This window comes from Balearica regulorum, chromosome 1, assembly GCF_011004875.1.
Source record: "Balearica regulorum gibbericeps isolate bBalReg1 chromosome 1, bBalReg1.pri, whole genome shotgun sequence".
Lineage (NCBI taxonomy): Eukaryota > Metazoa > Chordata > Aves > Gruiformes > Gruidae > Balearica > Balearica regulorum.
Genome location: NC_046184.1, coordinates 201229107 through 201242127, shown reverse-complemented (window position 1 = coordinate 201242127; position 13021 = coordinate 201229107). Strand labels below are relative to the sequence as shown.

General features: G+C 41.7%; 1 protein-coding gene across 4 annotated transcripts in view; it reads right to left on the bottom strand.

Annotated features, from left to right (window-relative positions):
- ALKBH8 (alkB homolog 8, tRNA methyltransferase) overlaps nucleotides 1-9392 on the bottom strand; it is a 49813-nt gene extending 40421 nt beyond the window's left edge. Inside the window, exons 1-5 of one of the 4 annotated variants that reach the window (XM_075742280.1) lie at nucleotides 9354-9390; nucleotides 6664-6731; nucleotides 5555-5695; nucleotides 2567-2807; nucleotides 752-883 (exon numbers count right to left, since the gene is read on the bottom strand). In XM_075742280.1, the coding sequence (XP_075598395.1) occupies nucleotides 752-883; nucleotides 2567-2807; nucleotides 5555-5686 (505 nt within the window). In that variant the 5' untranslated portion in view covers nucleotides 5687-5695; nucleotides 6664-6731; nucleotides 9354-9390. Of the gene's footprint in view, nucleotides 1-751; nucleotides 884-2566; nucleotides 2808-5554; nucleotides 5696-6663; nucleotides 6732-8658; nucleotides 8774-9353 lie in introns of those variants that run through there. The other 3 variants (XM_075742278.1, XM_075742276.1, XM_075742277.1) reach the window with 3 other exon arrangements.
- Between the last annotated feature and the right edge of the window lie 3629 nt (nucleotides 9393-13021).

Genomic DNA, 13021 nt, shown 5'->3' with positions numbered 1-13021 from the left:
TCTTTAATTAACAGTTGAAACATTGTATGTGGCCCTTGTTCTTCATGGCACACACTTCTTCTGCCTTATTACCTTTTGTATTTGCATCAAGATCACATTCACTGCTGTTTGAAGTCAAACTGATGGTGGTTTTGTACATGCAAGAAGCAGAGAGCACCAATCTTCTCAAGCCATCGTTATTCTTGCCCTGATCTCTGAACTTGCACATGATTAATAATACAGCACGATCCTTCACCTTCATCAGTCACCAAGTTACATGCTAGCTAAGGTCAATATAACCCTTTGTGTTCCAAGGAACAAAATTTATACAGAAATCTTGAAGTAAATTCCAAGAACAATTCATTTATTAAAAGATTTAACTCCACAGGGCTCAAGTGAAAGCACAAAAGCATCCAGAATGTGTCTCACTGACTTCTTTTTGATTTAACAGAAGACACAGCTCCTCAGATGGACATCAAATTATAAGGGTAACGTTCACAGAACAGCCTTGTATTTGACATAAGACGCCTAAAGATAGACTTTAGTTGTTTCTGGATGCAGAAAGTAAATCCGTACCAGAATAACAATTCAGACCACCAAACTTCAGGAGTTTATCACTTGCAATAAAAGACCCAATTTCGAAAATACTAAGAACAAATACACAATAATTTCAAGCAATACATTTACCAATATGTAGATTTCTTGTAAACTGAAACTGTAGGAAAAAATTGCATAAAATATGGAAGGTCTGGGTTTCTATGGTTTTGCCCACCATTTTGAGTATCTTCATCTCCTATCCAGTCAATACTTTCCAACATCCTCCTTTCTTCCTCTGGAGAAATAATCTTTTCAATGACCATTAGGCCTGGAGGCAAGCTTGTAGGAACAGCATTCCGCCAGAAAACTAGGGTGTATGGAAAAAGAGAATATTATCACTATTTAGCAAAAATAAAACCATCTGTTCCCTACAGGGATACTTACTATATATGAAAATATACCATAGCTGCATAAATACTTACTTTAATGATATAATAGAGCCCTCACTGGGGTCTTATTGGATGAATAAATGATCTCTTTTTGGCATGACAAAACAGGATAAGGCCCAAATTTTGTATCATGCAAAGCAACTTCTAAAAGTTTTACTGCATAAGACCAACAAGACTCCACACTATTCAAATGCAAAACCACACGTGATTTTCCTGTCAAAATAATGGTAAAAGGAATTTCCCAATCACTTCAGGATTCTACCTGCATTTCATTTTAATTTTCTAGAACTTTGGTGATTTACTGAATCACCAGATTATTTTCTGAACAAAGAAGCAATCTATAATCAAATATGGAGGAGGATAATACAATGCCCAGGTGAACATAAAATGTTGGTGATGTAGGGACATTTAGTTTGCTATCCTGATAACTTAAAAAAAGCTATTAGCTGGAAGAATGTACAGATCAACACCAGGAACCTTTTCCAGTAGACACTATAAAGGCTCATAGAAAGAGCAACAGTTCTTGTACTAAATTGCTTATAGTCAGCTATTAAAAAAGCCTGGAGAAAATGTGAAAAAAACCCAGCAATCTCATTGTGCCTGTTTTCCTTCCTGGAGTTGAGATAGAGATCGCAATACCAAGGTCACACAAAAAAATCCAATGAACTGTCCAGAGATCTCCTGGGTTCCAGTTTAGCTCCATAACCACAAAACCTTCATGTGCAGTATTGAATGGTCTGAAAACTACCTAAAGTCCTTTTTCCTTTTGCCTCCAAGTAAAGGAGTTCAAATTAGAGTATCCTACCATGAAATACAAGAAGCAAAGATTATTTTATGTTCTGAATCTCAGATTCTGCCTTTCATTCTGTCCTGGTTTCAGCTGAGAGGATTGATTTTTCTTCATAGTAGCTAGTGTGGGGATACATTTTGGATTTGTGGTGGAGACAGCATTGATAATATAGAGATGTTTTTGTTTTATGGACTTATTGTTGAGCAGTGTTTACACGAGGCCAAGGCCTTTTCTGCTTCTTGCACTGCCCTGCCAGCGGGATGGCTGGGGGTGGACAAGAAGTTGGGAGGAGACACAGACAGGACAGGTGACCCAAACTGACCAAAGGGGTATTCCATACTGTATGACGTCATGCCCAGTTTATAAGGAGCTTGGAGGAAGAGGGGGGGGGGGGGGGCGGTGGCGTTCGGAGCAATGGCGTTCGTCTTCCCAAGTAACCATTACGCGTGACGGAGCCCTGCTTTCCTGGAGATGGCTGAACACCTGCCTGTCCATGGGAAGTGGTGAATGAATTCCTTGTCTTGCTTTGCTTGTGCACGCGGCTTTTGCTTTACCTATTAAACTGTCTTTATCTCAACCCACGAGTTTTCTCACTTTAACTCTTCCAATTCTCTCCCCCATCCCGATGGGGGGGAGTGAACGAGCGGCTGCGTGGTACTCAGCTGCCGGCTGGGGTAAAACCACGACACATTCTCTGTATCTACTTACAAAGACTAGTGTGATTTTAGCTATATTTACAACCCAGGAAGTTAAAAGCAAAGGGAAGTAGTATGCAGGAAGTTGGATATATAGGAAAGCAGAAAACTTATACCTTTTTCCACAAAATTAATGTATAGAACAACGTTTTGGCTGAAGTCTTCCAGTGTTACTTCTTTTCCATTAAGGGCATCAAAGGCTTTCTTGGCTTCTTCTGTTGTCCCATATTTCACAAATGAATATGGTTTATTCGGTGGCATTAAGAGTGTTTCCACCAATCCATACTCTTCTACTATCCTCAGCAGTTGGTGTCTACTCATCCCATTACCCAGACCAGCATTGGCAATAACCAGGCTCTAATTGAAGAAGAATTTGAAAAAATGGAGAATCAGGGATTACTATTAGTTCATCTAAAACCAACACTCTATCAAGAGAGCAGCTCTATAAAGAAAAATTAAGGAAGCCCATGAGCATTCTTTTATGTATTCCACACAAGATATGTACACTTCAATGAGCTTGGTATATGAGGCTAAGACAACCTTTGTTTGCCCAGCATATATTCTGGCAGAAAGGCTTACGACCTCTACCAGAGACACCTCCTCAGTTAATGCATATAGTTACTGTTACAAGAGCACTTAAGCTTCGAACCACCATGCGTGCGTCAATGTGCTGCAGGTAAATAGTGACACTGGCACACATAATTTTGGAGGTTTCTAAAATGGAATTTTTCCAGAGACCTGTTAACAAAAACAAAGAGAAAAACCTTTGGAAACTGTGATTCTTTTTTAAAGAAAGGTTTTCTCATCTTTGCCAAGGAGTCTCTCCAAGCATAGAGAGATTGGTATTCCTGGTCCCACTTCAAGTCCTCCATACATCAGGTTCTCCAAAAAAAACCAGAAACAAAGCGTCTAGCTCTGCTCAAGTACTCTGAAAATTCTCCCTCGTTTTTATAAACAAAAGGGATTTATGTCCCATCCATAGTTAACACAGATTACTTCATGCACAATGCCTAACTGCTTAATTCTACACTTTCATAACGATTTATGTCCAAAATTATCAAGCAGTATGCAGTTTGCGAGGACTGTTGCTGGTTTGCCAAATATTACAAGAAACAACAAAACAGAACTTTTCAAAGGACTACTATTCAAGCAATATAATTTGAAAATACATAGGCCTTTTCAAAACAAATTAACAAGTTCTTTTGACATCTAAATAGCTATATGCCATAACTGGATATCCAATCTACTCATGGTGGTTGAAAGAAGTTTAAGTCCCTTTTTAAGGCCAAATGAGGATGCAGTCTTGAAGTTTTGATTGAGCTATAGTGACTCCAAACAGCCAGCAACAATTTACTCCGACACTATGTAATACCCTTCCAGAAAGCTTTCAGACAATCTTTTCCTTAAAGCCTATAAATGTTCTATGACCTTTTCTGAAGGCAGTTGCTAAAGTGTTCAATTGTTTCAAATTATAGCATTTCAATTCTCTAAAAGTCAGAAAATTAGATTTAAAACTGAAGAGGATTATTAAAAAAAGAATTGTATATAGTGAGCACGCCTGAGGTACTGCTGTGATTATGCCTATTGTGATGGCTCTGTTAACACTTGCTCTTAGTGCTGCACCAGACTGTCCATTACCGATCATATGTTTCCAAGCTGACCACATTATTAGTTATTTTTATTTTCTAAAGTGTTATTAATGGGGAAACCTATGTGTGTAGAGGAAACTCAGACTCAAAACAGTGCTTTCACTGGCTATAGCCACTTCATCTACAAAGATTGTCACTACGCAACAGCAGTTTGTATGGCAACTCATCATGTTCTCCTGACTGAGCGATTTCAATGTAATCAGACTCTTGCACAAAGCCTGAAAGCATTTTCTGTGTTCTTGACACAGGTTTATCAATAGCACTATGATTTTGTTTCATACATCACTTATTCAAATATTCCATCATCAGTGAACATCTTGTTGGACCCAAAAATTACTCTTTGGATAGATTAGATGGATAATTTGGTATCTAGGGCAGCGTAGAGGGGAACAAGTCCCTGATTATGGACCCATTTCCAAGCAACACTAGAAAAACACAGTCCCTGCTCCAAAGAGCTTACAATATACACAAGATTGCTGGGTCATTTTAGCATATGCCCACATGGTGTGAAATCTGAGTGAAGACTAAGCCAAATTTTGTTACAACAAAGTATAAATATCTAACTGATACTTCCATATTTGAATGCAGAGAATTGGCAGGATCAAGATGAACAAGGGTAGAGTAAATGGTACTGCTCTACAGTGTTACAAGCCATTAGCATCTCCTCACAACTGATGGAGGGAAACTATGAACTCTCTAACTTCCCTTTCCTCTCTGCCAGTTCATCACTTTCTGCTATACCAGTACCTGTGAGGTCACCCTCTGATCTGCTGTAACTCTCTACTGTGGCAGAAAATGACAAATCAAAAAGCCGAGTAGTTTTGTTAGATTAGGGAATAAAGTGGCTTACGATAAAGTTCATTGAGCAACATAAGAAAACAGAATTCCCTCCTATCCTGTCCCCCTTTGTGTAAGGGAAGAGAAACTTGTCCCCTTTTCAACAGCTGCAAGTCAGTCACTCAGTTCAACTCCCACAGAACCACAGCCTAAATCAATTTAGGTGAAGAAAGCAACGTGGGAAAGATTTCTAAGACAGACGTGTTTTTAACAGGGAGTTTAAACAAGACAAATCATACTTGATAGAGAAATATAGAGGAAAGAAAGATACAAAAGCTAAAAGCCAGACAAGAAAAATCACACAGAAAAAGAAAACTTAAGTTTATCTACTTCAACATGGTAATGTTTCCCAGGCTTTCTCCTCTTCCCCAACCCAAGGAACTACTGCTTCAGATTAAAAAGAAAAAAACAAACTTATCCAAAAGCCATAAAAGTCTCTCCACAGACGCTAAACTGCTGAAGTACAACTCTGCTTTGAAATCAAAAAGGCACAGAAAATCCTCAATCTGAGGAAGCGCATTTTGGAGGAGAACTTCATTTTAGACAAAGTGTATGTGAGACTAGAACAGAAAGAAGCAGCATTTTCACACTACCAACAAAATCAAAACTGCCAGTCACCTGCGTGGCATGGGAGATGCACTCAATGCCCTCATGTCTCATCAATGTATGCTGAGCTCTGACCTGCTTCCTCAATACCTTCTTCTTCATTTTATGGACTTTCAAATGATCTTCCATGGTTTGAACTTCCATGCTGGTGATCTGGGAAGAAGAAATAATAACACACAGTAAGTGTCCTGCCTGAAAAATTAAATACTTCAGTCTGCCCTAGAGAGATAGCCTCCCCATCTCATATGTCATTTCTACGATGGTAATAGGACTTTCAATAATTTCAGATTTTATGAATTATTTGGAGCTGACAAAACTGAGTCTGCAAAGGACGTTCTTCCTCAGACTGAGGTTTTCCCCATCTCTGAAGTTTTGTTATTAAACTCTCTTTCATTAAGAGGAACCCTCCCAAAAATAGTTTTATAAAGACTGCCACAATGCTAGATTTCATTTTCCAGTTTTTCCTCTTCCTCTTCACTCCTTTATTCACAATATCACTACCTCCATTTGCAGTTTTTAACCTGCCTTCCCCTCCTGTTTTCACACAGTAGTTTCAGTTAATTTCCTTCTCTCTACAGTCTCTCCATGGAACTGTCATGAGATTTGTATCGTCTTAGCTTCTAAGTTATTCATGCCTCACCAAATGTTTGAGTTGGAGGTGAACTGCTCCCATTTGGCTCCTTTTTCCTAATTGCCACTTTTAAGTGAATATGACATTTAGCAAAAATTGCTTTTTTTTGAGAGTAGAAAAGTGTGTTCAATGCGTAGATGTCCAAGAACTAGCAACCAGGATGCTCCACAACTCATTTAGCCCCTCTACCAAGGCCAAACTTCACACAGCTCACATTCCTGTCATGAGAAGGAATAGAAAACTGTGTACATAGATTAACTACTGAATTTAGTGGCAATACAGCTTTACCTACCAGTGAGTTACTTAAGGGTCACCAGCCTTCTCCAGGTTTTGTTGCATCTTTTGCCACTTCTGGTCTACCACTATATTGAGATCATGCAGTACCTTCCTACATCCCTCTGAGCCTACTTTCTTTTCCTTTCTCCCTTCCCACTTCCTTCAAACCCAAGGGAAGAGTCCAGACCTCACTTAAGACTATGACAAAGCTTACCAACTTTGAGATGGTACATGCATTGCCATAACAGTTTGAACCCTGACCTCCTGGTCAGCTTTTTTGACCTGCCAAAAAGCATTATTCAATTTTTTTTACACATATCCTGACCACATATAGATCACATAGCCTGACAAAAAACAACAACCCTAATTATTCAGCACTAAGATCCATTCTACCACCACTAGACTCTTGCCAGTTCCTAGGGTCTCTTACTCAGAGCTAATTCAAGTATAACCATGCTAACATGTAACTGAGGCAAAATGTATAAGGAAATCTCACTATGACAAAACTCTAACAGGGCACAGTTTCATAAAAAGGAGGAGACTACTGAACTAATTATTTCGTGTGACTTCAGAAATATAGAGGCTGAAGAGATCAAGGGGGTTATAGAGCCAATCTTCCCTTCTGCAAAATTATTATTATTACAGATTTGTTAGCAACTGTCTCCCATTTCCCTTCAAAGCAACAGTGCTCACTAAGGGCTTTTTGTAGATTTTTGACTCTGATTTTCTCCCTTCCCAAATCTCTTACTCTCCTAAATAATCATTTTCCCTTCTTGATGGCAGCCCAGCACACAGTCTGCAATTCATTCTTTCACAAAACCACACTTGCTTCTAAAGACAAATAGTTCAAAATAATTTTCTTATTGAGGATTCTATCTCCAACCAGGTTAAACACACAGAGAGCAACAGTCCACTTAACCTTCATTGGCTAAAAAATGATCAAGAAATCTCAAACTTGCTTAGCCAAAAAAGCACAGTGAGGCAGAAAAAAGAAAAAAAAAAAAAAGAAGTAAAGGTACCTGAGAGGGGAAAAAAAAAGTCTCATGAAGAGAGGCATGAAAAGTTCATATCGAGTACATTCCCCTAAGTGCATCTAATGGATTACACCCTTACCAGAATTAATCTGATTTGCAGGCTTGTTCAGCAAGCTTACCAGGACTAAACTGTCCACTTAACAGATTTGGTTCAAAAGGCTTGGCCTGCCCAACTTTATTTGCCATACACAGGTGAACAGCGGCCAATGGCTTTACAGACCGTCCATGCACAGGTTCTCATCATTTGCAGAGGAGGACAAGCAGTCTCAAACTACTTCACAGGAAAGTATAGGAGACACACATCTTTGATTTGGTGAGGTGGGGTTACAGGAAGAGAGTAAAAATATGGGATGGGAACCATGCAAATTTGGTTCAGAAGGAAAAGCATGGAGGCTATGTATATGACCCATACCAGTTAGACCACTGTCATGCAGCCTCTACAGAATAGACCCAGCCAGAAGAAAAGTATATCACACTAAAAGGCTCAGGCCTCTCCCGTAACATCTACACCTCTGCGCACTGGAAAACTCCATCTGATCTCAGGGGAAAGAAGCTCTGAGTTTAGTCAGGCCTACCTCCACATTCTCCAGGCAAAAGCCAAGAAGTCGTGGCCCAATATTTGGCAAACGAGCACAGAAACTGAAGTTGAAAGACTACTTTCCATCCTTTGATAACCTCTGAACTAAAGAGCAGAACAAGGGAGAGATGAGATGTGATTCAGCTGCCTAAACAACGACATTTAAAGCTGGCAGAGATGCCCTACCCCACACTGCCAGGCCTTTCACCTGCTGCTCAAGAAGCTGAAGACCTTCCCTACCTGCTGTATCATGCTTGTCAGCTTCACCCAGGTGCCTCCTGCCCCTGAAGGTATCTCAAACAGTATTACCTGCATTGCTGAGACAGTAGAACCTTCCCCTGGTCTCTGTCTGAACCAGACCTAAACTCTCTGCCTTGTCTGTTGCACCATTACCCGAGGCTCAATTCTCCAGGCACAGAAACCAACAGTCTGCCTTGATTTCTGAGTTAAGGAAACACACTCAACCGTATCGAAGTGAAAAACTTTATTTGGTAGCATCTCACACCCCCTTTACAAAAGCCAACGTGACTATAGAAGAAAAAGCATGCAGTAAAATGACTGCAAAGGTTAATGTCAAGCTTTAATGTAACGGGGGAACCTTATTTGCTGTAGAAGCCATTTCTGAAAATGCAAGTGCGTCGTTACTGGAGTGGAGCTAAACGGCAGCTGTCAGCAGAGGGAGCGCCAGGCTCAGCTACGAAGTTTGGCAGTTCACTATGCGGCTTTGGCTTGGTCTTGTACCGCAGACACGTAAACAGAAATGTATAGAGACGCTGTATACACACACACATCAAAACTCGTGGAAAAAAATAAAAGTCAGGAGTCCTGGTGGGAAATTTAAGAGTACCAGCATTGGCCAAATACACCTGAAGATACCAGTACATCCCTGCAGTTATCCCCAGGGCATCTCTGCCGCTGACAGCCAGCACTTAAAACCTCCAACCAACACCCCTCAAATTCACGGGCTCCAGGCACGCGTTAAAAATAACAACGATAATAGGAATAACAGCAGATATGTGCGCATGCTGTTTTGCCCTCACTAACGCGGGGGTGGGGGGTAAAAGCTGCGAGGCAGCCGCTAGGGTTGACCTGGTCTTGCCCCCCCCCACACCAGGCCGCCGCGGGCTCAGCTCTCCCGCACGTGGCGGAGAGGGAAGCCCACGACAAGGGCCGCCCGCGCTCCCGCCGCCCCCGCGGTGCTCTGCCTGCTCCCCCTCTCCCAGCGCCCCGCCGGGAGTCGGGCGGGACGGGATGGGCGCTGCAGCCCCGAGCCCGGCCGGAGCAGCACGTTACCTGGCTAGAGGCGGCCATGTTGGGGCAGGCACACAGAGCGCCACCGCCTCCGCCGCTCCGTCATGGCGGCGCCCCGCCCCCGGCGGGCGGGTCCCTGGTGCCAGTCGGGATGCGAGTCCCCTGAGGATCTATCGAGACAAATCATCTGCCCCGTTATCGCACGGTGAAGGACGTCCAATCTCTCCGACACCAGTTGGTGCTCTGCGCCAAGTTTTCCTGATGACCAGAGAGGGATTTCCCCGAGGCGTGCGGCCGCGGTCAGGCAGTTGCTCGGAGGAGGCACGTCCGGGCCCTGTACCCGAGGCGCTGGGGGAAAGTGCCAGGGTAGCGAGGGGAAGTGAGGGAAAGCGGCCGTCTTCAGCCTCCTGCCTTGGTTATTGTACACAGGCTTATTGTACTGTTCCGTCTCCTTATTTCTGCTCGCTCTGTGCTGCCCAGCTTTGCTTACGCACAGGCCCTCCTCTGGCCACCTTTTCTCTCCAAGTAGAACTACTTGTCATACTCCTTCCCGTCAGTACCTCTGAGTTTGCTACAGACAGAAAGTGATGTCTGAACTCTGCTCGCAGTGGGGCACCGTCCCTTGGCCCCACACCAGGCTCTTGCTCCCTCACTGAGAGCAATTTGGGGCAGAGCCTCCTCCAGTACAGGAGATCCAAAAACAGTTAATGGGAGCCACATCCGCACAGTGGATTAAAGACAGCTTCCCCCAGACCAAGGCACTCATCCCAAAAGAGCGTCACCTAGACAGACCACCACCACAGATCACCTTGCCTGTCACACACGCACACTAGGGACAGAGGAAGACAAAACCATGCTGACGCAGCCAGGGCCACATGAAGACCACCCCTCTAGTCATACATACATATTTTCCATGGAGCTCTTCAGCTTGCTGTCAACCCTACTAAGGCTGCTTAGTAAATCCATGCTACAGAGCAACCTGCCTTGCTGAAATGAAGCATTTCTACAGCTCACTGACTCCCTGTGTGAGAACGTGATCCCTTAAATCAGATAGAGCGTGTAAGTCTTCACTATTTTTCTCTGCCATCATAGACTAACTGAGCTTCATACTACGCCCCTAGACATAGCCCTTTCCCTCTTCTTTATCCAAAATACTAATGTTCAGGATTACCTACTTTTTCTGTCTTTACCTGATAAATATTCTACTTCTCACTGTAGCTTATTAACTGCAAACTATCTTTTTTTTCTCTATTTAAATAAACAAGCTGATTTTTTTTTCCTCCTTCAACCTCCCATGGGTATTTAACCTTTCTCAAGATCAATTAGGTGTGGGATTCCTGAGTGAGTGGTATGTAAGATGACTGATGAGCCTGTAAACCTGTAGTCAAAAGGCAGCTCCTCGATTTTGTCCCAGATCCACACTCTGGAGGAGTCTACCCATGCTGTTACATATGGCTGTGCTTACCCAGGTTAAAAAACATCTTTCTCTTGGAGCATATACTATACCCTGTGGCAGGGACACAGCTATCCACTGTGCAGGAGGTACAAGCACACTGAGGATGCGAGGCTGATAGGGCACATCCACCAGCCTGTGAAGGCAGTATTTGTCAGAAAGGTAGTCCCACCTCTGTCCTCCCACCACAGTCTGTGGCATTACAGACACAGCGGGTAGCACAGATCTTTTGCTTAAGTTTCCTCACACGTAAAGGGTGAATGTTAACTGCCTACCTAGTAAGAGTATAGCAGGCAGCTTGTGAACCTTTGCAAACGCTAAGCATTAGCATCATCTGGTCTTTTTGTAAGCTAGAATGAATGGGGGGAAAGAACAACCAGCAATGTCAACAGCTGCTGTGTATTAAAATGTTCTCTCAGGCCCTCAGCCCTGGAAACCACCACACCTGAAAGCAACTGAAAGGACGATCCTAATGAAATCAGTTTGTAATTCATTACCAATTTGTTCTGACAAGTGGAAAATACCTGCCCAAAGGTTGTTTCTGTTAAGTACCCGCATTCTGGTTCAAAGCCCTGATTGTGTGGGCTCTCCATTCTTCCACTTGGCTGTCCGTGTGTGGTTTATCCCACTGGGATGCACTGTTGGTAGATAAAAAGTAGAACATAGACGTAGTGGAATATTGCATGTTAGAGCACAAACCACAAAGTTCCAGCAGCTACCTAAGCCTGTGTTTGCCAGTTATTGTTTGGGTTTATTCTGCTTTATTATTTTGGAAATTACTTTCTGGAGGAAGAACAGACTCACTGTGCATTTTTTTTTCTTGAAATATCTCTGTATGATTAGCATTGGTCAAGAATTTGTGATGCATATTGCAATACAATTTCCTCTGTAAGTGCATCAAGGTTTTACTTCTATAAACAACATTCTCACATAGGAAAATTTTACCAATTAAAAGGAAAACAGTTAAAGGCTGGTTATGGGGTTTTTAATACAAGCTTATTTCGGTCAAACCAGAACTGTTCTTCCCTGTATAATTTAAGCCCTGAAGCACTGTGCAGTCCCTTTCATGCTAGATAACATGGGTACAGACTCCTCCTACAGATACCATAGTGCTTATTGACCACAAGTGAAAATACATCTCCATATGGTTAACAACATTATCACTGACTAACCCACAAAATAGTTCACGGAAGTGGAGTTTTGAATACAGTTACATTTGATGTTAATGTAATCTCTGATTCAAAGTGCTTTGGCGAAAAAAAAAAATCTTAAAAAAATTCCAATTTTTATAATGATAACATTTTGGTTTTAAAATTCAGCAAATATTCTAGTTTGAAATTAAGTTTTCTTAAGCAAAAAAAAATGTTTATATCATAAAATCTTGGCTCTGAGTCTATTTTCTTTTAACTGATAACCAGGAAAGGTGTTTTCTAAAGCAGAATGTCATGCTCCCATTTACTCATGGGTGAGAAATTAAATGCTGCTCATTTTTCCCAGGAGCAAATTACAATTCTTCCTGTGCTGTTAGCTATTTTGTCTTTGTCAAATTCCCAGGGACAGTCAAGGCATTTGTCAATCCCTGGGAATCCACTTCCTACGATAGTAAGTAAACACTTCTGTTTCCTTCAACAAACTAGAGGTTACTGGTCCATAACATGGAAAGACAATCTTACTCCCTTTTATACCAAAGCAAGCCAAGCCATGCTTTAGCCTAATGTGTTCACACTGGATTTCCATCACTTTCAAACCCAATTAAAAGACAATCGCAGGAAGATAGTAGGATTTGCTGTATCAAATCTCTTGATTTAAGAAACTGCCATTTAAGAATCATGACAAATAGGATATGTTTCAGGACAGCAGTTTGCTACAGAAATAAGAAGAAACCTCTTAGCACAAAAACCAGCTCAAAATCACCCACAACTAGTACTGTGAAGGAGTACTGTAGTAAATGATGAGACACAAGATGAATTGGTTTACGAGAGCATTCCTGTAATAGTTAAGGACTTTGACAAATATCTGTTGACCTAAATTCAAAATGTGCTACTGCTGCTGCTTGCGATAGTAAAATTCTCCATAAAAAAACTCTGCAATGCCAAAGGCGTATATTTTTCAGGAAGATAGCAAGGCGGGCTTTGTGCTGCATGTCATTTTGATTCTGTATTTGTGCTGCTCAATGCTAGATTTCATACTTCTTTCTAAAAAAGAAAAATAGCCAAAAAAACAACTTTAAGAATTTTTTAGCAATTGCATAAGACCA